We start from the raw sequence: 25,181 nt of genomic DNA, 5'->3' as shown, positions 1-25,181 counted from the left end.
GGGCTGCCAAGCAGCCTGCCCAGTCCTCCTCCGCACCAGTCCTCCCCATGACTGGGAACCAGTGCCAGCTGCTACCTGCTCCTGGGCTTCCCCTCTCCCTGGCTCCCAAAGCTACTCAATGTCTTGTGGCTTCCAGCCATAGAGTGGTTTTGGATGATTAGGGTCAGGAAAGTTGGCTTCCCTTAGCTAGTGGAAGATTTCTGCGCTGATGCTCTACACTGAAGAATGAAATCACCAGGAACTGGCCACCTTCCCAGTTCCGAATTTCACCCACAAATGCACCCACTGTTAAACTGTGAGCTACCATCTCGCTTCCTACAAGCAAGCAATATCCGTACGGTATGCCCAATCTATTTATTAGAGATATTAAGCTCTACACAGTTGTAACTGAACCTATAGAAATAATGAAAGGTATTAAAAGCAATAGTTCAATCACTATATAAGCAGTAAAAAGATTACATGCTGAAAAGATACATCAAAAAGTATATATTTTACTGAAGTCATTCTTCAAGAATTATAGCTAATACTGTTCATTTTTCACAAAAATTTCTTGCCGCTGATTTAAATGGAACTAGAGAGGCATCAGGATACATGCATATATACATATATATATATAAAAACAGACAATTTTCAAACAATGAAAAGGGAGAATGTTTAAAATATAAAATATCTGGTAATGTATATAGGAATATAAAAAGAAAAATCTATGGATCTTAATAACTGGTTCTAAGTGGATGTCAATGGTTTTTTTTCCACAGTTTCCAGGCACGTTGCTGTAATATTTGCTCAGTTTGGTATGTCACATTACATTATTTTGGACTTCTAAATTTACAACACGTATCGTTCCAATACTCTAATTTATTTAGTGTGAACTACTGCACTTTTAGCAAACATAGTTACAACGACTCTTAGTGATTCTTTTTTATTATATAAGTAGATAAAAATGTTTTAGAGCATGAAAATTGCACTTACAAAGTAAGAGATTGTCAACATGAGATTTTAACATAATGTCACATCTTTTTTCACTACCAAGGCTTACTACACATTTGACTACAAGTGTTATGGAAGACATTACATAAATGTTTCTCTTTAAAGTAATTCATTCATTAATTTTGTATAATTAATGCAAATTTCTGTGGCTAAAGCACAGAATTTGAGACTGTTCAAAGGAAGTTAGCATCAGCTGCACACACATTTTAGAGTCTGTGAATCCTACCATTCTATCTGTTTTATCTATTATAAATATAATGCCCAGAGTCTGGACACAACAGCAATTGGTTGCTGGTTCTCACACAAGTGATTGATTTCCCCCTTCTTTTTTTAATAGACATTTTTAAGTAGGTGACTAAAATTCAAGGTCTTGTGACTGGAGCAGGATATCACAGAATCAGGAATCTAATCTACGGTAAGATGTCAAACAAGTCATTTAAACTAAGTCTGTGGAAGGACTGATATATATATTTTTTTTATATATATCCCACTAGGCACCTGCCTTAACAAGTCTGGCTTAAACTTTTTCACTTTAGGAGGAACTTCACCCCCATCCTGAAAGGGCAAAATACACACACAACGTTAAATCCCTAGAAGATAGTATAAATGTGATTTAAGTGGTGTACAATCTTTTTATTGCCTCTGCTGAACAAAAGTGAGCTTCAGGCTTAGGAATTCCAGTAGTGCTAGATTCGCACAGTACAGTGCTGTTGGACTTCAGCCTCGGATGAAATGTGTTACAAAAATGGAAAGAACAGAGCGACGGCCTGGCACGGCAACACTTCCAGCAAACTCTGTTGCTTACTGATATCAGGTCTGTGCCCCTCAGCTCTGTTTAGCAGTAAAAGGAAAATGATAATGAAGAGTGACTGATAGCTGAAGTGGATCAACCTTAACGAGTTATTGGACTCTGGTGTGCTCCTGCCTGCAGGATGATCTCACGATTTGACAACTTCCAGACCACATTACTAAGTGTTATGTGGTCCGCTGTGTTTTGCTGAGGCAATCCCACAGGCACTAATATACAGGAACACTTCAATCAGTCAGTCAAAGATCTTATGACGTAACAAACTTCGCCTTTGTTAATGGGGAACAAGGTATGTTGTGCTAGATCTGCTCTGAGAGTGTTCCAGACCTGTTAAGTCATTTTGAAGGGCTCAGCTTCTTGTTTGCTCTTTTTTTCCACATACTCTTCTCCAACAGATTTCCAAATCCAACTAAATGGGCATGGACTAATATCCTGTTTCTCACAATTGCTATTCAGAGAAATCCCTTTCCTAAACAGGGGTCTGAATGGAAGACTGAAAATGGAATTTTCCTTTGGAATGGGACTGGAAATTTCCATGACAGCTGGGAAGTGGGATTCAGGCCTGAAATCCTGTGTTTTGCAATGAGTGTGGATATTTCAGAATAATCTATAAATACTAAATTTAAAAAGCTGACTTGGCCTCAAAAAACATGAGAGAGGGAGGGAGGGAAAGAGACCGTGATTCTCAGGAACATCTTAACAGAGTAATTATTGTGGCAAAGAAGCCTGTGCAACTGCAGTGACAGAAGTTACTTTGCTTTTTAAAACTGCAGTTGAACAAAGTCTGAACCTTAAGAAAATTAATTGGAACTTGATGCAGCTTGTAAACAAGAGCCTTCACACTTTATTCCTTTAAAATTCTCACTGTCCTTACCCTTAACTAACTGAAATTATTTTAGTGAAGTTGAAGAATAATTATATCATTGAGTTTTAAGAGCTATAACAAGAACACAGACACATTCACAAGGTGACCAATACTGATTATATGAATACATACAATTTTAATCTCTTTCAACAGTGCAAGTATCATTTAATATATTATCCCATATACAACACTGCATGAAATTCAGCTGTAGAATTGCCTTCGAAATGAGAACAGCCAAAGGCTTGAAAATACGTGCTTTTCTGGTGGTTTCATCTGGTCAGGAAAACAGAACACAGCTTCAAAAATTACTTCTGGTTTACTGCAAAAGCCCTACATTTTAAACAGACTGCCTCAGAAAGCATTTTTTTCCATTAAGTTTTCCTGTTATACTCTTTTGTATAGTATCCGAACATATAAGTGTATTATTGTCAAATGCTTTTTACTGTCTCTACATGTCTTCTACTTGTTAGCGTACAGGAATTACTTCTAAAGGTTACAAAAAATTAAAAAGCACTTCTTCTTGCACTCCATACTATTCAGGTCACCTCCCCAAGGCCTGCTCAAATCCTGCTTATTTCTCATCAGCAAAATGAGAAAGAGGAAGACACATTTTCAAGGCTAAAATAAATCAGATTCCTTCTAACACAGGAGTGTAAAACCTTCCTAAAACCACAACATGATGAAGCCAAAAAGGATAGAAACACCTGCGTTTCCTTCTCAGGTCAGGTGCAAGTCTTATCCTCCATTTGAAAATATGTTGTAAATCAATGATTTCAGGCTCGAAACTTTATGAATTGTGAAATTCTTCCATTCACCAAACCTCAGCACATAGGAACCATTCATACTGCTGCTACCCAGGAATCGAGAGTGCACTGAGGCAGTCTAAATTTAGCTTCCAGAGTTACCAAACACTAAAAACATTTTATAATAGTACCAAACGCACCTCTCATAGATAAGTGCTTACTTGATAATACATCACATTTAGAGCTTCCTTTTCTGGACGGCAGCAAGTAGCAGCGTGGCTACCTTCTGCGGTAATTGCCCACCCCGCTGTCTCCATACAGTGAAGTGATAGCAGGTTCCTGGCTGCCTAACTTAGCCATACCACCCACAGTCACCATATGTTCCACATTGCAGGTTAATAAGAATGGTTTTTCACCTTCCCTCCCAGAAACAAATGTCAACATGGCTTAGGGCCATAAGCTCTTTATTTAATATCGAAGCAAAACAATACTAACTTGACCATAGCGCCAAAACTTGACAAAGTATCCCGAGTGCAAAGTTCTACTCTATTTCATTTTAATTAGTGTCCTCTGCAATTAGACAAATGACGAAAAGCACATGGGGACTGCCAAGATGAATCAAGGACATCTGGTAACTTTAACATTTCGACATGAAGCAGAGTAGGTATTGCTCTCAGATACTCCTATAAGCTGTTTGAAACAACTCAGAAATATACAATTAACAAAAAAAATTAAGAAAAAAGATTATCTAAATGCTTTTAAAATCTTTTATTGTACAGCTTAACTGCTTTTTGTCAAACAAGATGAAGCTGATCATACATCTCACTGAACTAGCTGTTACTTCTAGGAGATTGTTGTAACCAGAATTTTTAGAATTGAGACCATACTACACTAAGATTATCTAGATTATAGTTTCTTAGGAACTCCAACTACCTGAATTACTAATACAAAAACAACTAATCATGAACTTAAAACTGTTTTTTGGATACTTGCAGTGATAGGCATTCTCTCGAGGCTTGTGACTCACAGATGATGCAGTACAGACAAACCTAAAAAAAATAATAAAAAAAAAAGCAATGATGTAATCAGCTGCAACTGCTGGCTACCTCTTCATAGAGATCTGCAATCGTTTTTACCTCTCATTTTTACCTGGCATTCTTAAGTAAACAGATACTAGATTGAAAACATATAGCTGGTATACTGAAAAAATACACCTGGAGATATTCTTCTGGGAGAAGCTATGTGGTTTTCTACCGCTTTAATAGCTTTTGGCAGCGAAAGGCTAAAACCAACTGTGACAATCACCACTTCAACTCTCGTGGCCTTTACATATTCACAGGATTGCAATATGATCAGTCAATGCAGTTGCCGGAAATACTCTAAAATTAGTTTGGCTCCGAACTAACCATCCAGCGAGCAGAAGGCAGGTTTACAGCAGCACCTGACACGCAGAGGTAATTACCACAGCGCGGGGAACAACAGGTTCCAGAAAGCTATTGTCCTTATTCCAATCCATTAAAATCAGGACACTTTTTGCAGGTGAGGCTTGGCCGTTTGTCAAGGCCTCAGCGGACATTAAGGACCCCATTCCACCCCTTGTATCCGCGCTATTTTAAATACGTGACAATTACCCCTGCTCATCGCTGATATTTCTCGACCCGGGAGCTGTGGAAATAGCGCTCCGGCAGCGGAGCACAACGCCAGCCAGAACGCCTTTCACAAACGAAAAGCGACGTATACATAACGCAAGCCAGAATTCCTTTCACAAACGAAATATATTTATCGGCAGCAGGACGTGAGCTGCCTCCCTCGCGTAACTTGTAGGGTGTGACTGGGGGGGGGGACACCCCTCAGGCGGTGACCCCGCACCTCACAGCCCTGGGAGCCCGCCCGCAGGATCCCGTCAGGAGCCCCCGCGTCTGCCCGCCCCCGCCTGCCTCGGCGCGGCGCCGCGCCCGCCCCCCTTCGGTCCCCTCAGCGCCGGCCGCGCTCCCGCTCCTGAGGCGCCCCCCCCCCCCCTTTCCTCAGCGGCGTGCGCGTCCCCGTGTCGGGAGCGCGCGCGCGGCGCGCAGGCGGGCGGGAGGCGGGCGGCGGGCAGGGAGCTCTCTGCGGGCGCAGTGCTGATCCGCCGCCGGGCGGCCGGGAATGCGAAGCGATGGCCGCGGGCGGCTCGGGCAGTAACAGCGGCGGCGGAGGCGGCGCGGAGGAGAAGAGCTACCGCCGCTTCCTCGAGCTGTTCTTGGGAGAGTTCCGCGGGCCCTTCGGGGCAGAGCCGGCGGCGCCGGTGCCTTCCCCCCCCACGCCGCCTCCCGCTGCCGACGCCGCGGCCGCCGAGGAGCCCGGGGCCGAGGGAGAGGAGGCGGCGGCGGCGGCGGGCGCCGAGGCAGAGGCAGAGGAGGGAGACGCCGGCGACCCTCAGGCGCCCGCCCCGCCGCTGCCGCCTCCCCCGCCGCTGCCCCCGCTGCCCCGGCCGCTCTCGGAGTACATCACGGAGGAGGAGGTGGAGGGCGAGTGCCTGGACCTCTGCCTGCAGCAGCTGTACAAGTAGTGAGTGTGCGAGGGGAGAGGGGGGCGGCCCCTGTGGGGCTGAGGGGGGACTGGGGGGGACCCGGCCCCGTGAGGGGCTGAGGGGGGCAAGGGGGGATCCGGCCCTGTGAGGGGCTGAGAGGGGACGGGGGTGATCCGGCCCCGTGAGGGGCTGAGGGAGGACGGGGGGGACCCGGCCCCGTAAGGGGCTGAGAGGGGACGGGGGTGATCCGGCCCTGTGAGGGGCTGAGGGGGATCCGGCCCCCTGTGGAGCCTGAGAGGTCCCGAGGGGCTCAGACCCCGTGAGGGGCTCAGGGGGACCCGGCCCCCTGTGGGGCTGAGGGGGGACAGGGGGGACCCGGCCCCGTGAGGGGCTGAGGGGGCTCCGGCCGCTGTGGGGCTGAGGGGGCTGAGGGGGAGACCGTGTGGTGCTGAGGGGATCCCGGCCGCGTGTGGGGCCGTGGAGCCCCCCCTTGCTGAGGGGGGATGAGGGGCTGCAGGAGCCCGTGCTGAGGGGGGAGCGAGGGCAGGTGCCCCCCGTTTGGGGCTCCCATCACAGCGCCTCGCCCGGGACAGGGAGCGGGGGCCGGGGGCGCCCGTCTGGAGAGCAGCTTGTTTTTTGCGGGGACACACACACACGGTGCCAATGCAGGAGGAGGTGCCCGTGGTTGATTGTTCCGAGGCTCGAAATCGAAATGTTCCCTCGGTGAGGGTGTGTAAATGGGGAAGCCTCTGCCAAGAAAGAAGGAAGGGGAGAACAAGGGGAAGGGAAAGAGAGGCAGTCCCTCCCTTCCTCCCCCCCCCCAAACCCCACATCAAGAGAACCCCACACCGTGCATTTACGGATCGGGAGGAAGGAGAAGAAAGCCTTAGGAGAAAGCTGTCCACGATCCTGGGGCTGTTCCTGCCGTCAGCGGGGGAAAGCCAGCTCGCTCTGTTCTGTGCACAGGCAGTTTCCAGATCTGTGCTTTCTAAAGGCTGGTGCATAAAGAGGAAACAGATGGGAGCTATTCCCAGTGCGAAAAGTCTGTGGACTGAAACCTAAAGATGAGTTACCAGGGTTTTGTATTGTGCTCAGCGTTGGCTTTGAAGGCTGGAAATAGAAATGGTTGTTAGTGGCGTTTCTTTAGGAGCCTTTTTAAACTGATGCCACAGGAGGAGACAAATGAACCTGTGAAAATATGCACAGCACACCGGGGAGCTTTCTGCCATTGAGCTGATAATTGTAATGGGAGGTGTTACTCGGTCACAAGAAATAAATAGAGAAAGAATCGGGTTTTACAACTGCATGGTCTGCTTCTGTTCCATTCTAACCTGCCTCCTGCGTTTGTGGGCGATGGGGACAGCAGCACAATGATAGCTGCGGAGGACAAAGCTCTCCCATCCATCCACACACGCTCACCCCGCCACCTTTGCAAAGTCTTTCTCTTGAATACAGCAGGGAACGTATAGGATGTGACAGAGAAAAGAGTGGCACATCCGTTCCACATATTTAGGATGTTGTTTTTTTTTTTTAACAGACTTGTGATAAAGTTTTAGGTATAGAACAGATTATTTTAAATCATTATTTAAGGTACATCTATTAAACGATTTTGAAATTGTGTGTTTGTGCATGTGTTGTCTCTCTGTGTCCCCATACCCCAGGAGAGGCAGATTTAGGTTCCCCAGTTTCTGAGGTCCTTGTTCCTGGATGAAATTATTAAGCAAAGACCTTTTGAGAGGATTCCTTATGAAGGGATAGCTCTTGCCAGTAGTTATTTTCGTGCAGCCTTTGTATGAATCTTTTGATGGTTGCTGAATGAAGTATCTTGGCTTTGTTTAAAGTGAAGTCGATGCAGGCTTCCTCCTGTAGGCACCTACATTAGGAAGCAAAAGGCAGCATTTGCTTCAAAATAAAGGGAGCAGGGGGTCGTTTGGGAAAAGTTGTTTTCCAAAGGCTTAAATAACTTACTTGTAATGTTTAGAAAATGCATTTCAATAGTAAGCTAATATATTTTAACTGAAGATTGGTAGACATTGATTTGTGTACAGCTAGCTAAGATAACTGCAAAATGTAATTCTTCAGAGCATTTTAAATATTGTAAGCCACGTATAATACGGAGAACTAAGCTGAAGTAACTGCTTCTTGTGTGGTGATGGAATCCGAGGTAAGTGCAAGCATGAAAAAGTGGTGTCCAGGTGAAGTATTGTATTTAGTGTCCTCACCAGTCGCGAACGAAACTTAAAACTGCCAAAAGGTTATTCCGCTGACAAAAGTAAATGACTTCCCCATTTACAGTGAAGGGTTTGAATAGATGATTACAGAGACGAGAAACTTCATGCATATGAGTAAAACTTCTGTGCCTGGTGGTTGTGACAGTGTTAAAAAAAAGTGCACATAAAGTCATGGAACAGGGAATGTTTTATTGGTATGTTATTAGCAAGAAGGGCTATATTGTGAAGGCATGCTTTCTGTAACTGTAACTATACATTAGTCAAATGACTGGTTTGCATTATAAGTAGAATGAGGATAAATCCTCATTCTGTGAAAAATCCAACAGCTGTTTCTCAGCTATTTTGAGCGCTCTACTTTAGTTCTTTTTGAGAGAAGTAAGACCATTTCAGCAATGGGAACATATTGCCAATCATGAAAAAAAAAGCAATAGTTTTATGCCTCTGTACAGATCGGTATAAGAAGAGTTTCTATTTATGAGATTTTCCTGCTATTTTCCAAAAGACTCATATCCCCCTTAGAGATTTCCATTTCCTGGTTTCTTTCTGGAGACAGCATATGCTTGGAAAATTAGATTAATGTAATCTTTGTATCTGTCTAAATGCCACAAAATGTGTACCGTGTGCTTTCTTAGTGATCCTCAGCAGCAGGAAAATGATTAATAGGAGGTATGTTAGACGAAGAGAATAACCAAAAAGAGAATAACTCCTGAGGAATTGCATTGGAACATTGGATGATGATAGCTTGAAAGTTTATTTTGTGATTATCTTCTCTAACATCCTATTCAAGACAAAACTGTATAATTTAAACAGTTGCAATGCAGCAGCAAATATAGTAAGTACTTAATCCTGCATCTGTTAAATGAGACCCCATGGGTTGCTCCCACCGAGTCAGGAGCAGGCATCACTTCTGACTTACATTAAAGGAAGAAGGTACTAACTTGAAGCAGCCAAGCCATACATCATAATCTTTTCTATTCCTCTTCCTACTGATACTTTATTAAAAGTAATGTATTTAAAAGCTGGTTCTTGACAAGACATCTGAAAAACTAATCAATAAAGTTGTGGTTGCTAAGAGAGGACGGGGCCAGGCCGAGTTAAACAGTGCACCCTCAGAAGCTGTGTCACTAGGAGGAACAGAAGTATCTTGCTGTTAGATTTCTTCCTGAACAGATGACATAATCTAAAAAATCCAGTGGTATATTTTTTTGCATGTGTCTTACTCTTTTTTCCACCCTTTTCTGTTTCTCTTTCCCTCTCATGTTTCATCCCCTCCTTTTATCCCTAGGCTTTTCTGGGAATTAATAGAGTGTCTGTCATTTGTAGGTTCAGGTTTGCTTCCAGTGATTTTGGTGCTGCAGTATTTTGCTTCCAAACATTAATTCAAAGCCATCTTTCATGAACTTAGAAAGCAGACCTATTTCTCCAGTGTTCAAATTTGCAAAAGATTCTGTGTCAGAAAAAATCTTAATGTTACGTCAAATTCATTGCTTAACTGAAGTGCTGATGACCAAGTGCTTACTCTGAGGACTGTAAAAATCTTGCTCAGACTTGGGACAAGAAAAGAAAAACTTGCAAGCATTGATTGCCCTTTTAGAGTTCTTTGTAGAGTACTATGCAACATTCCCAGAATATCGTAGATCCCAGGACTAAAATCTGTAAGGCTTTAAGTGAGATTTTAAAAATTAATCCTCTCTATTTTATTTCAAATAGAGGAAATGTTTTTATACAGGTTTAAGTATTCCGTACAGTCTTGCTATGAAAAGTCAAGAAAAGCAACGTAGACTCAGCCTTTTAACATTAGAATTACGTAAAATATGGACAGTAAGTAAGCGTTTTTCCCCCTTTAATCTTGCAATTTTAAGTTAAAAAGGAAGAACGTTTCATGGTAATTTTATGTGAGCAGAAATCTTTTTGTGAAGCTCTTCAGCTGAAAACACAAGTTCTGTCTGCTGTCTCCAGCACCGATGAGTGAAGAGACCATATCTTCTCCCTTTATAAAGCAGACATATGTGTTTTTAACTTGATTTCTTAACCAATGTTGTATGAAAGCTGGCATTGTTGTTAGTATCTGTAAACTGAAATTCATGTGTTATGCTAGATTGCTTTTTTTTTAACTTCACATTAAATAGGCTGTGATGTTTTACTCTTTTATAATTTGCCTCTTATCACCTGTTCTATTGATTGCAATGTAAAAGCCATTATAGGAAATATAATCACACTACTTGCCGTCTCTAGTGTTTATCACAGAGGCCAACAAAAAAGAAACACCATCCTTTTTAAGATGGTACTTGTTTAATCTTCTTTTGCGCAGAGTTACACTGGAAATAAAGATGGTGATGTTGGCCCATGTTCACAATAAACAACTGAAGCAGACTTCAGTTGCACCTCTTTTGGGGAATTTTATGGTGCCTGGCGAGGAGGTTTGGCTAAGCAGGACCCTTGAATTTCCCACCCGTGGCTGTGCCGGCAGTCTGCTTCCCCGCCTGAGCTTGCTCCTGGGTGGCAGCAGGACCGCGCGGTGGCCTTGGGCTGGTGGCATCTGCTGCAGCCCCGCTGAGATCAGGAATCTCCTCCTGAGCGCAGCTGTTGAACCAGGCACCCAGTACGGGGTTGTGGGGTGGTAGCAGCAAGCGCCCAGCTCTGCCATGAGGGTCTGTGGGGGTGCCCAGCCGGTCCAATATCCCCAGACCCGAGGATGTTGGTCCTAGAACTCCCCGTGCTTCTTTGTGAGAGATTCTACATAATCTAGTAGAAATGTACATGGAAAGTTAAGAGAAACTAGTGTTGTCGCTAATGTTTTAGGGCCCTCTAAAAGACGCTCCTATGACATTTAATCCATGTACTGGGTGATGGTGATGTCCTAGCTTTCAGCGGTGGGTATATTTCATGCACCTTAGACTGGAAATCACGGTAATCTACAAATAGGTGATATTTAGCGATAATCACTTTCAAAACCCAACTAATGGTCTACCCAGCAAGAGATTCTTTAAGTTGCTTTCCAGGCATCTTCAGTTCATGCTCCCACGCGTTTGGAAATACTGAATCAAATCAGATATTTTGATGTTCCTTCTAAAAAAAGTGTACGAGCTAAAACGAGCTATTTAAATTGCAGATTTACATTTTGTAATGGTTAACATATATGGTGACATTTCAAAACTTCTTACTAATTTATGATTAAAGGATGCTGAGTTTTACAAGTGCAATGGTGGTTATGCTTGGAAGTTGCTTTATATAACCATTGAAAAACCTCATTCTTAGTGAGCAGATTACAGGACTATATTCATTCCAGTGCTTTTATTTCAATGAAAGTTTCTAGTAGTACAACAAACTAAGGGGAGATAATTTTGCTAGGAGCCTATTCACACCAAGATTTTTGTGACCCCAAAGCAATTTGCTTAGATCCTACTGCTCCTAGTGAAGCTGTTCACTTCTGCACAGGTATTGACTGAGTAATTAGGACTGTGTTAACAAGTTCTTTTCTTGGTCCTTATGTAACCGCAGTTGAAACTGGTCTGGCTTATCAAGAAGGAACGTGGATAATAAATTCTGTTTGTAATATGTCATTTTTCATTTATAAGGTACTCAAAAACCCTTGACTAACTAAAATCTTTTGGCCATCTTGTGAAATGACTTCTGCCTAACTTTTGGATGTGACGAGCATGTTAGGCTTTGTTCCTTTCTAGCGTTTTTTCAGCGATTCTGCACAAAGCACCCTGCACAGAATAGTTTTGCCCTTAAAATTCCTCCCTGTAATTACCTTTAGCAATGACGGAGTATTTCTCCACCTATCCTTTGAAGAAGCGATGGTCTACTCGGCTGTGGGTCTTTCCACAAAACATTTTTAAAAATATTTTTCTTGATGTTGAAATTTTAGCTGGCTTTACCCTATGTGAATAGAAGTTTCAACATCTTGACTGCTCTGTCACTGGAATATGTTCTCATTCATTTTTTTGTTGTCTTGCTAAATTGCTTACATGATCACATTAAGAGCAAAAGCAACAGGGCATGTAGTACACATAATGAGAATTCTTTTTGTTCCTATATTTGATGTCACTCTGAAATAATCCCAGGCTGTTCTGCATCGTATTCTTTCTTGGTGTTGTTTTTCTGTACCGGTTTTTGTTTTTTCCTCATAAGTATTCTCACCAACCAGGAAGGATATGTGAGAAACGAGATGAAATGGAATTAACGCTTTAAAACATTAGATGTTCTTTGAACCATGCTGCAAGACTGTCTTATGCAACGCAATGCAACCATGATTACGTAACGCAAATGGTTATAAAAATAAATGTGTCCTGAACAACGTGTGTCCGTGACATGTCAGTAACCTGTGACATGCCGTGAGACTGTAAGTGGTCACTGCTGCGTGTCGGCAGGTAGTTCCTCGTCTCTGAGTTAGCTGAAATCAACCGCCAACCAAATATTTGAGATTTTTGTTGTTATAATATATTTAGCGATTAGATGAAATGAATGCAGATTGTAGGCTTGTTTTACAGAAACATTTCTGCTGTGCCTTTGTACTTCATTAGGGAGAAACAACATCACCCACGTCTAATAAAGCATTTTATAAAGAAGTAATCATGAGTCTCATAAATTAGAACTGCAAGGGAAATAGATGCCCTTGGGTACTTCAGTAATTAATACAGAAGTTAAACGAGTTAACTAGATTGCAGGATTACCTCAGTTTATGTTTATATTGGATGGAAAACAGCTAAAGGCAACTAATGATTGAGTAACTGAACCAGCATTTTAAGCTCTAGTACTGCTCACCAGGTCTGGATCCTGCATGCAATCAGTTGAGAAGTTTTATGTTTATTGTGGTAGGGCAGGATTGAAAAGTTGACTGCTAAACTTTGATCATGGCAGAAATGTACTTGGATGCAGGCAAGTCTGAATTGTGAAATATTTGCACTTTCTTGTAGCTGAAATTACAATAAAAGGAATATTGGATTAATTGGGTAAAACTGTGGGTAGCTTCTTGAAGTTCATTTTCTCAGAGGATATGATTTTTAAGTTATTTTTGCTGATCTTTTATGATCCTGTAAGGTCTGTTAAGCTTTTTTTTTTTTTGGGTTTAGTTTCTTTTGTTCTTCACTTACAATAAAGAATTTGAGTACTTTCTCTCATTTGAGAATATATTTTTTTTATATCCTCTGTACTTCCATCCTGGTGTAACTAAAAATAGAAGCAGTGTATAAAAATAGGACTTGGCATTTTAACTTCTTGGCACTGTTTCTAGGGCTGTTCCTTTCACCTCAGGCTATGACCTTCTTACGGAGGTTCAAAAATCTGAAATGAGTGTGGTAAGTTATTTCCCATTAGTGTTATGAAAAAATCCACTCCATGCATTATATTAATTAGCTTTTAGAATAATTCATATACTTTCAATCCTAACTTGAAATTATAGAGGGCCCAACCCCATACCCTGTATAGTTGAGAATTTAGCAAGTAGTTATGCTTTGCTTTTTCTGTTTCTGGACAGGGAACGTATTCCGTAACAAAAATTTCTTTTTCCACGTGTACCAACTTCACATACAACAAACTTCTGCTCAATTAGTCACTGCTTGTATTTTTTTATTTTTTATTAGATGCTAGTGCTGCTAAATCTCACAGTAGGAATTGTATTTTCAAGCAAAGTATTTGGTATATTAGCTTATAATAGATCACCTGAAAATTGGGGGAAACATTCAGTTCTTTTTGAACCTGTGAGCCGACCTGAGGCAATGTGGCCCGGTGACAAAGTATCTAAATTCCCACCTGCATAAAAAAATAGGATTTTGTATAAAACCAATCATACACACTTAAATATACAGCATGATATATATTTTAAACTGAAGCTTTACTTGTAGGTAGTGTCATTCTGTTTGTCAGATGGTTGTGTTTGAGGCAAGCATGAGTGAACCCAAGTGTTTATATATCGAGGTCCCTATCTCAAAAGATGCTATGCTCTCAGATGTCTTGTTCTTCTTAGCAGCTGTGTAACACCCTGTGTGTGGGTACCAAGCAGTCGGAAGCTGAATGTTGCTCGAGGTTTGGGGGAACTCGGTCGTTCACTGAGCAGATCGGTTTTCTGCTTGCCGAACACAGCTGCCTTGGGCTGTTCTTGGTTCTGCTTTCTCACTGCAATGGGTACGCTCCACTGAGAATAAAAGCTGTATCTCTTATCAGATGGATTTAATCTCTCCTTTTGACATTCCCCAAAAGTTGACTCAGCTTTTCCAAGGAAACAAATTGATCGTCTCCTTAACATTCAAATGGGAATTGTTGGTGAAAGTGCCCCCAGTAGAAATGAGCACTGATGTAAATGCTGGACTGTCCTTGTTAACTTCAGATAAACATCTGTTATAATGGGTAACTTAACAGAGAGCTTGGATTTTAAAAAATTGACACATAGAACTGATTACAAAGCGTTGCTTGTACATAGTTATTCTGTGATGGCAAATACTAATGATGGCTGTTAGTTCTGATGTGCCCAAAAAGGATAAGCTTTGAGATACATTCATGCCTTAGAAAACTGAAGAGAAAGTGGGACATACCATCTATTCGCAACATCTCTCTCTCCTCTGGTCTCTCAGAACAGCCTTGTGCTCTCAGAGCAAATACTGCACATAATTGTTGTTATTATTATTGTGAGCTCTTCTCTCTGGCCTTTAACGTTTTACCTCAGTGGTAGCAACCATGCAAAATTCATGAAAAGAATCACCTTCCAGCTAACCCGTGGGTTCAGCTTATCACCATGTAACACTTGTGCAATTCCCATCGCAATCAGCGGAGAAGGGAAGATGTGGTTTCCAGGAGGGTTTGGCCGGGGCGGGACGCGCAGGCTGCTTGGCTGGAGCGGGGAATTGAGCCTTCGTTAAGTAACGTGAGCGTCTTCCCCAGTGCATTGCTCAGCTGAGAATGAATTTTAAGTGCTTTGAACTTTTCCTCATCGGCGTTAACCTTTTTCAGTGTGACTGATTATGAATGACCCAAATGATTGGATAGAATACTTTAAATCTTCCTAATTACATCGTACACTAATTTTAGAATAGCATTTTTGGGTATTAGGTGCTTTTGGTGTAGCATCTCACAAAATGGAGTTGGTGCGATTCACATTCGCTTTGTCTTTATAAGTGCTGCTGATGTTTGCGACATAGAGTCCTTTCTAAACATTTGAGTCAAGCCTCAAAGTTCTAAATCTAGCTCTGGGGATTAAAGAAAATATAGTTTCTCCTTTGAAATTACAGAATATCTTAAAACGTTTTCCCCCAAAAATATTCCAAACTCTTCCTGTGTCTTGGGAGGTGAGAGAAGAAAGGTGCATCAACAGGGAGAAAGAACAGGCATTTTTAATTGTGTGAATCGGTGTATATAGTAGGATACAACAAATCTGAAAATCACTTCTTAATTTCATCCTAACTAATGGAAAATTTAATGCAGAAAGCAGTGGACTTTAAATAACTTGATTAAAATTGTTTGTAAAAGGGGTTCTATTTATATTAATTTTATATTACATTTTTAAAAATACAAAACGTTTACTTAATAATGCAAAATTTGTTTTGTTATGTTGAAAGCTATTCAGTTCAACTTACTGTCCTCTGAAAACTGAAGTAATGCAATTTCTGTTGCCATGCTACTACATCTGTGTCTTGACAAAGAGTAATAAAGATGAAGGTGGTAACAGCCCAAGAAATGTTACGGTGAGGCACAGGTACGTGTGTATATATTTCTTTTCCTTGTTTATTTTTCTGTGCTCACCTAGATACCAATTTTTGATCAGTCCATTGATGAACAAAAATTACCTCGCCAAACAAAAGTTTGGAATAAGAAGGCAGTGAAAAGCTGGCTCTTAGTCTCGTCCTCTTTATTATGGAGTGGAACAAAACATTATATCTGGAAGTAACACCTTGGGGGGTATTTTCTGTTTTTAATTCTGAGAAAATTGCCATCTGAATTAGAGATGACAAAAAACATCTGTTGAGGAAGTACAGAAAGAAAAAAGAAAGCACTTTGAGGAAGTCTGTTTTATATTTGTGAAGATATGAAAAGCAGCTAGTCGGGTAGGGTGAAATAATAAAACAGAAAGAGGAAGAAAGAATTAACTAATATCACCACCTGAGCGACCCACCCCTGGGGCTTCCATTCATTTCTTAGAGACTCGTTGTCAGTCAGTGAAACGGACCTGCAAAATAGGGAAACTCATCAAAGGTCTGTTTTTTCCCTGGTTTGTTGTGGCAGACTCTCTAAAAGGAATCCAGAGTCTGAAAGCTGGTTATGCACTGCTGTATTTATGCTTGCTTTGACTTCATTGCGAGATGTTAGGGCTATGCCACTACCTTAACTTCTAAGTTGGGGAAAGATCTGGTACTTCCTAACGCTCTTGTTCTCATGAGGGTTCGCTATTAGCAGCCTGTTACCAGCGAGAGATGCTTTGCAGGAACCTGGTTCAGGCTTCACTCGAACTTTTTTGGGCAGGACTGAAAAGCAATTCAACGGCCTCCTTTCAGTGCTGAAAAGGGGCCATTCTGTTTTGCCTGTGGCCATCTAGCACATAGAAAAGAAAATGTTCAGAGGTGTTAAATCAGGGGCGGGGAAAAAAATTAAGGGCTGCTTCAGTGTGGGAGTAAAACCCAAAATTTCTGTGGGCTGAAAAAAAAATGAGGTTTGTTAAAATTAACAAGGAAATAATAGCATAAGATCATAAACTATTTTAAATACCATGTGCCAGCAGAATGTTTACCTCATTTTCCAATATGCTCACTACTGCAAAAAATTAAAAATACCGTATCTTCATGTTATTCTGGTAGCCTTGCGGTGTGTTCTATAATGGGATCTTGTGGGATTCTGCAATGATAGACATCTGAAGGTTGTATTAGTACTTACAGTAGAATAAAGATTCGGAGCATTTGCTAGAAAAAAGGTTGCTGCAAATTAGATCTTGCAAGGATAGTGAAGAAAACAGGCTAAATCAGGTATTTTTCTGGAAGCAGTACCATAGAATTGTATCTAGCTAAAGTGCCCATCTAGGCTCTTGAAAGGCATTCAACAGGATCTTGTATTTACTTTTCGTAGCTGCTCATTTTTGGTGACCAAACAATGCTATCCATGGAGCAGTAGGGGCTGCAAGTTGCAAGTCTCAGTTAGAGCAAGGTTAAGTGACAGACAAAAACCGTTACGGTGAGACGTCTGAAATAGCTACCCTTGTAGTAACACTAGTGGCAGCAATAAACATGGAAAGTTTGAGGAAAGTGCCAAGCTAGACAATGCGTATGGAGCTTAATTCACGTTTTCTGCATGTCAACAGCTTCCAAGTTATGCCAAAGGAAGTTTGGGCTAAATAAAAAGGCACAGGATATGACCCTCAAAAAATTGCTACGTTTTAATCCAAGAATAAACTAACACTTCCTGTAGTTCCATCGACTCTTATGTTTCGGAACTGCATCAATTAATTTACCACATATTTCTTTGGAGAAAGATTTGTTTTACTTTTCCATTCTGTGAATAAGGAAGGATAAATACATAAAACAGGACAGGAAGTTGGAAAAAAATTACAGTTTAAAAAAAAAGAGCAAAACGGTCTTCATTTTAAAGTAAATGTTTAAAAAAATTCCTCCCCAAATCCTTTTCCTTCCGTATCTTCTCTCCCTACCCTCTGCCCCCTTCAAAAAAGTTTCATGTCTTTCTATAAACAAGACCTATAGAGAAGAAGCATGCCTTTAAGCGTTAAGAGTTAGATTCTGCTATTTATTTGTAGAATATATATAGACTTCACTTACTGCCATATACTAATGATGTGTGAGAAGCAGTGAAGAAACGGAAGAAGGTGGTAGAACTTGAGATTCTGCGCAACTCAGAATTTGGGATGATTTCTCCAAAAGGTGAAAAGCACAGTTTTTGAGTTTAACACAGTGAACGTTTTGGCTAATGGTTGAAAACCTGGTGATAGAACCTGTAACCAGGGAAATCTAAACGGGGTTGTTTTCCAAACACCCATAGAGGCTGCCAATTAACGCTTTAAGAGTAAAGAGGCAGATTGAGAGAATCTAATAGACACTCTGTCAAATGGAAGTAATTAAAAAAGGAGTTGTGAGAGGGATGAGACCACCTAAAACATCAGATCAGCTAAAACGCTATTAAAAGAAATTGCTAGCTCGCTCACTTCTTTAGTCAGTTACCTGCTAACTTCATACCTAATGGGCTGTGTTTAAACATCTGAGTAAAGTGTTGATTGAACCTAATAGCCTGATCAGTTCCATTTAAAGTTGGATAGCTGAAATCGATGAAAACTAAAGGACTGGTGTCCCTTCTCCCTCACCAAGGTGAGAAACTGTATATTTTTTTCTGTTCCTTGGTGAAAACTGTATGTTCTTGGGGAACCATACGCTCTTACTTATCCAATCATTGTCAAAAGTAGCTGTAGTACAACAGCGTTAACATTGTTTTCATGGATTTACAGGACTGTAATTTTTCTGAGGTTTCACAGTCCTTTTTTTTTTTTTTTAAATCAGTATTGAATATTTCTTTAATGATGAAGGAAGTTTGGCAAGGTAAATAGACAGTCCAAATGGTTTTGTTTAACTAATGTTTCTGTATTCAAATCAGATATAGATGTTCTTATACTTCCAGGAACAGTTTGAAAGGTTAAATCTATCATTCTCTAATGTTATTTTACTGTTTTATAAATGGGAAATAAGAATTTATTATTGTCTAGAAGTCTCATAAAAACCAGAAGTACATTGACATTAGCAAAGCTGCCTAAGAAGCTGGTGTTAATGAACTCTGGTTGCTGCTTGTTAGCGACTGGGAGGAGGTCGACGTACTTGGTTTCAAAAGTCAAAGACTGTAACTGATCAACTAATTCCAGCCACCCAAATACATAAATTTGGATGGAATTGGTGATTACTAGATTTGTTCTTTCTCATATGTAAGAGATCTGGTACGCTGCTTGCTGCTAGCAGAATTTGTGTGGAGTGCTGTGGTCACTTAATACCAAAATACGGAACCTGCAGCTGTAATAAATATATTAATGACTCCCAAGGTTCTGTGTTCCAGTCCACATGCTTGGATAACTTGTGAAAGAAAGCTTTCCACAAGTCAGTGCTCCACAGATTCATTGTTTTTTCATCCTCCTGGATCCAAATAGAGTTTACACGTCAGTGGTGCGAATGCAGTTAATTGTAGGAGGATGAAGTCACTTTTTGCTTGCAAAAGTTAATTATTCATTTGTAGTAATTGTAATCCAAGAAAAACTATGTGTAAGATAAAGCAATGCATTTCTAAAACAGCACTGGTAGTTAGATACAGGGTGATTGATTTTACTCTAAGTTTACTGTTCCTTTCTGCACATAGTTATAAAACCATTACAGTGCTATCCATGAAAACACTAGAGAGTACTAATGCTAGTATGAGTAGAAAATATAGGCTGCTATTCTCACTTAGTGTAAGGGTAAGCGACACGATAAAGACATTTTACAGTGAGGTGCCTAAAATTGCTACCCTTATCATAACACTGGTGGGAACAACAAACTGGGAAAGTTTCTGAAAAATGGCACCATAGACAGAGCCCTTTAGGAAGTGTTACCCTTGATATCATGCTTGAAAATGTCTTGTAGATGTTGTTCTCTCTACAAACTATTGGCCCAGTCATGGAGTTCAATTAAAAACAAAATAAGAAAACACCAAACACAAATACACAACCTAGATCCTGTGTAAGACAGTCAAGATAGTAAACAAGCTTGTCCATGCTCACTGGTGAGATAAAATTAGATTCTTTGGTTAAAGAAAATGTGCTTGTAAGCAGACTGAAAAATACAGAATCAGTTAACTGATGTATTAGTGTACAGAATTAGGCAAGTAGGCAAATTCTGATAAAGGATAAAACTTCCCTCTAGGTCACATTTCAGAGACCGCCGTGTGAACATAAGTTAACTTCACATGCTCTTGGTTGATTTGTATCACTGCGTATAGAAGAGGGAGTGAAGAGCCAGAGGTGATTTCTCAGTCAGGAGTTAGACCTTAACACCCTCAGGGAATACGCTGCTCACAAGGAGGTCTAGGAGGCACTTTAATGGATGTCTGTTCATATATAAATATAGCTATACAGTGATAATATACAGTTCAAAGCTGGTTTGACTACATGAGACTTTAAACCCGTTCCCAGTTTTTTTTCCCAGGTTTGACTGTGCTCTTGAACTTCGCCAGATTTGCTCCTGTGATAATGCACTGGGCTGCCGCATCCCTCTTCCTGAAAAATACCCAAACTTGAAGGAACAAATCTGGATCGTATATAATCCTAAATAGCCACACAGAATATGAATGCTTCCTATCAGTTCTGCCTCTATTTGTATGAGTAAGTTTCATTCAAGCCCTATGGATCGCAATTAAGATTAGAAATTAGAAATTGACTTTCATTAGCTCAAGGCACTGCAGTAGGTTGTATTGCGTTCTGTTGGCCAACTTGACAATCAGGTTCAGTTAGAATCCAAAAGTGCAGCAGCAGAACTGTATCCCAGTATCTTAACGTGACAGCTAGCAAGGGAATTACTTTTTGAAGCAGAAGAAGGGAAACTGGAAACACTGAGGGGGTGGATGCAGACAGATATGACAAGATTCTAAGAACCTGGGATTCCTGACGGCGTAGGCCTTCAGAGACCACCCACTGAGCTTTGGCAGGTAATAATCTAGGAAATTATAATGCATTCATTTTAAATGAAGCTGTTGAGATGTTTGATCTGAGATCTTCATTACACATACAGTAATGCTTTTGCTGCTAGAGCTCTGTTCTTTTACCAAATGATGTTGAAGATAGGAAGAGATTTTAGAATGGATTTGTAATGATGTAGCAACCCAGTTACGTGAGTGAAAGTATGACCAAATTCTACAGAAGCTAGCATCATGATACTCGTATAAAAGAGTTCAGCCAACTCGATCTGCTGTTACTGAATGGCACTGGCAGGTATCCTCGTGCTCTGCATGTGTGTGCCTACATGGATGATTATCATAAAAATCTGGCGTGCAGAAGAATCATTGCAACTAAAGATCTAAGACTTAATCTGCCCCCCAACTGTAATGTTTCTACAGAAACTGCTTTCAGAGGAGTAACTCTATGCAAATGATGGAAATTATTACTTGTTTGTAAACTCTCAGAGTGTTTGCACTGTACTGTGCAGCCTCATTCCTTTGTCACAAAGCCACCAGATTTTTGTTTTACAGCTAACTGGATTAACAATTCTGGCTAGACTCCTTGCTATTACAAAAGCATTCCATCTTCTCTCCCTCCCTGCCCCGCCATGCAGGCCTGACCTCTTCTTTTGGGTCAGGAATGTAAAGCAGCATGCATGTAGTTGGGGAAGGGAAAGGAATGTGTTTGTTGGTGCAAGGGAGTTCAGCCTCTACTGGGGCACGTGGCAATGTGCATAGTGAGGGTCATAGCGTAAGATTTAGTAGCCTTGTAAAGGAATTCATGTCAGACCGTAGCTCTGATAGGACTTATCAAAGAGTACTTGCTACTTATCTATCTTTGGCAGAGGACTCTAACTCCATTTAACTGTCGGTGCACCTATAATCCTCCCAAGTCTGGAATGGTTGATAGAGTGCCAACTATCTCCGGTTATGTATTGTCAGAAAGGGTAAGATCTGTGATTGTAGTATCAAAACAGGCAAATGTAGCTATTTAATCAAATAATGCCAAGCTTTTAATATAGCATAGCATAAGCCCACATTTATTTGATTTTATTTTTTCCATTTGGTAACATGAGTCATTTCAATACTGTATTGGAGATAAGATTGAGAGATAAAGACTTTTAGGATTACAGCTACCTCTCTACAGGTAGATATCACAGACACAAAATAGCAATTTTGTAGTTATTCTTGCATGATGGAAGCCTTAATATACACACTGCTGAAATGTTGTGGCCTTTTAGTACCTTTGTGGTATGAAAATGGTATTAAAATACACTGGAGATGAGGTGATGTTACAGCATATGGCAATGAAAAAGTAACATAAAATAGAACAAAACAACCTAGTGCTGAATGGTGTCACCTGTAAGTAGGCTATCTTAATTCTAACTCTCCATAAATCAACATCTGTCTGCTTGCTATTTTATTTTTAAAAATACATACACACAGATATGTACCCATACTCTGTAAAGAAATACATTTCAACTTAGGGCTGATAGAAACTGTTCTTTCTGTCTTGAAGCTGACGTCCTCTGTTATTTATCAGAACAACTTACGCCAGTTGCACTACCAGTTTTCCTTATGGCATCTTCCAGCGCAAATAATTCTTGCAGAGAAAGGGTGTGGTTCTTTGGGTTTCTGGTTGCTGTTGCCCTGCCACCCCTCACCCCCAGTCAGCACTTGTCTGAAGCTGCGTGCTGCTGATAGTTCTGCTGGTTACTTACGTGGTCGGGGCAGGTGCCTTTGAAGAACCAGACCAATGCCACCAGCTCGTGTCATCTCAGTTCCTTGCCAAGTGAGTAGGCAGGTTATCATCACTTCCAGCTCTCTGGATACAGCTACCATTTGTTTCTGACAGTCTTACTGGGTTGAATACAGCAATCGATGTCCTTACCTGTCTGTAAGATGAGTGTTAAGAAGAACTTTTAAAGCAGGTGGATAATAATTCTCCCTTACCCACAAAAAACAAACTTCTGAAATTGTTTTTTTTCACCCATAATGAAGTCCTTGTGCAAATAGTTCCTGCAAGCCTACGTTTTTCTTCATTTCCTTTTCAAGTCAAGTATAGTAGAAGTGAAATCTAGTAAAATAAATGTTGATAGATGGAATTTATTCATCAAGCCAAGCTAATGAGGCATCATAAATGTATTTTTGAATGTGTAAAATCCATAGGGGCTAATTGCTACAGTTGGGGAAAAAAGATGCCGTGTGTTCTCGATTCACTTGTCTTTGAGTCAGGAACTAGCTGAGCGAGTCACTGTTGATTCAGATTCTTTCAACCTGCAATGGTACAAATAGATTCTTTTTCTAAATTCTCCAGAGAAGAAATGTGACAAAGCAAGCTTTTTTGTTTTTCTGAGCTTGTCCCCAAAGATGCAACAAAAAGGTGGAATTGGATCCAGAATTTCAAGAAGCAAAATAGATTAGCATTCCATTTCTTTCAGCTGACAGCCTTGCTTGCAGGATCTTGGCTGAAAGTACTTCTGTGACTCATCCGTGTCCTTGCTTCATTTACCCATGATAGCCACAGAACTGAATTCTCTTAAGAAAAAGCAAAAGGTTACTTACCCGTGTGTATTATACACAATATTGATAATGAAACTGTGGTCTTGATCAATGCATGATGTGCAAGTCTGCAGGTAGTGATTAGAAAATGTCTGCCAGTGTTCAGCGATGTTTGTCGTAACACAGGGAATTACAAAAGTAGTTGGTAGGCTGGAGTTCCTTTCTTGTGGGCTGCTCATTTGCATCTTAACAAGATACTTCCTGATCAGTTCAAGAAATGCAGGTCAAAAAAAAAAATGGTCAAAAGGTGGTCATTTTGCTTCTGTGTGTTGCTGTTCATATCCAGGATACTTGAGGTTGAGTGAGCGAATATGGCCTCTCGATCAATTATAAATATTATTGTGCAGAGAGAAGCAAATTAACCTTTGTGTGCAAAAACATCTCACAGCAGCGCATATGTATTAAATCAGTGAAAGGTTTGTTACTCATCCCGGTATCTTGCTGTGATTTGCAAAGTTCAAGAGAATAATATTTTAACATTATATTCCTTTGGGTATGATGATCATCTTAGTTAAAACTTCCTGAAAATTGAAATGTTACTTGTAAGGTCATTGTTTTTTGTGTGTAAGAATTGAAAGAAGAACATGATGCATTTGTAATGGAAAAGAGCATTGCTATGGAAAATGTCAGCATAAATTGTTCCTCTTGTGTATACATAGGTTCTGATGTCAAAGGTAAATGTTCTGTTATTAAGTGCCTTGGAATTTCTTCAGCTACAGCAAATGCTCTCAGACCCAGCTATCGTCTTCAGAGCATCAGCTTTTGTGACTTGGTGCTGAGTTATGAGAACGTGATAACTGACATTTATTGTGGGCAGGAGAACCAGGAGCAAAACCAGCACAAATGGCAACATCCTGACTTGCCAGAGAAAATTTAACTGTTGTCCTTCTTTCTTCATTCAGGTTTTAAATTATCAATGTCTTGGGAAAGGTGTGGAGATATCCTTCTAGCACAGGCATAGTAAGAACAAGTTAGTGCAATACATTGAAACAGGGTGAGGGTTCTTAAACTGGGTTGTAAGGCAGTGCAGTCGATCATCTTTCGTAAGCAAAGACTCAAAATATATTTCAGTATTTTGAATAGTTTTCCTTTGATGGGGTGGGATATGCGTATGAAACTGTGATATTTCCTCTGTAACTGTACCGAGTTACTGGTGCTGTGACTGCACTGCTCTGGCCTTGCCACCGTAAGTAGGCTGCACTCCATGCCGTTGCCCTGACTGGAGAAAACCTCCAGCATCCCCTTGCACTGTCATGGCTCAGTGTCACGAGAGCTGCAGTCGGTAAACACTGGACTGCAGCTTGAGCTGCCAGCGCAGGACCGGAGGCCCTGCTTTGGTGCAGTTCTGCTCTGCCAGGTCCAGCCACGGCCCACGCGATGTGACTGATGTGTCAGACGACATGCAGATACAACCAGCGGTTCACGTGAAGGGAGGAGTACAGAGGGAAGCTACATCTCAGTGCTTGTTGTAAGAGTGCAGTAGGAAAGCAAAGGCAATCTAGTGTGAAGCCTATATATCATATTTCCCTGCTGTCTTGCCTAAACACAGATCACTTGTAGCCTGGATGAAGTCTAGACAAAAATGCAAGGGACGGTCTGTAAATTACCACAGGCTTCTTTTTGTGCTTATTTTGACAGTTTAAAATGAAGACTGTTAATGATACTTTTTTAAAGATTTAACAAGCTCTTAAAATGTTCTCAGGACTTATATAAATGTCTATCTGTAGTTCAACAGGTGTAATTTTGGCTACCTCACATGTTATATGTGGGTTATTTAATATACATCAGTTGTTGAGTGTTGCAGAGTCTT

General features: G+C 41.0%; 1 protein-coding gene and 2 long non-coding RNA genes across 6 annotated transcripts in view; 2 read left to right on the top strand and 1 right to left on the bottom strand.

Moving 5' to 3' along the window:
* Positions 1-474: 474 nt before the first annotated feature.
* On the bottom strand, positions 475-5,175 carry LOC308180813. The gene is made up of 3 exons (XR_013941196.1): positions 5,038-5,175; positions 4,400-4,455; positions 475-2,936 (listed from the first exon to the last, which is right to left on the bottom strand). It is a non-coding gene; the product is annotated as an uncharacterized lncRNA (long non-coding RNA).
* Positions 3,621-5,176, top strand: LOC308180815. Its single transcript, XR_013941198.1, has 2 exons — positions 3,621-4,066; positions 4,746-5,176. It is a non-coding gene; the product is annotated as an uncharacterized lncRNA (long non-coding RNA).
* A 163-nt stretch (positions 5,177-5,339) lies between these two features.
* The window catches only part of PPM1E (protein phosphatase, Mg2+/Mn2+ dependent 1E), a 67,757-nt gene continuing 47,915 nt past the window's right edge, over positions 5,340-25,181 (top strand). Inside the window, exon 1 of one of the 4 annotated variants that reach the window (XM_080563012.1) lies at positions 5,340-5,953. In XM_080563012.1, the coding sequence (XP_080419138.1) occupies positions 5,562-5,953 (392 nt within the window). In that variant the 5' untranslated portion in view covers positions 5,340-5,561. Of the gene's footprint in view, positions 5,954-6,259; positions 18,448-18,678; positions 20,478-25,181 lie in introns of those variants that run through there. The other 3 variants (XM_080563013.1, XM_080563014.1, XM_080563015.1) reach the window with 3 other exon arrangements.

This window comes from Anser brachyrhynchus (genome assembly GCF_964034855.1).
Source record: "Anser brachyrhynchus genome assembly, chromosome: 20".
NCBI lineage: Eukaryota > Metazoa > Chordata > Aves > Anseriformes > Anatidae > Anser > Anser brachyrhynchus.
This window is presented reverse-complemented; position numbering and strand designations above follow the sequence as displayed.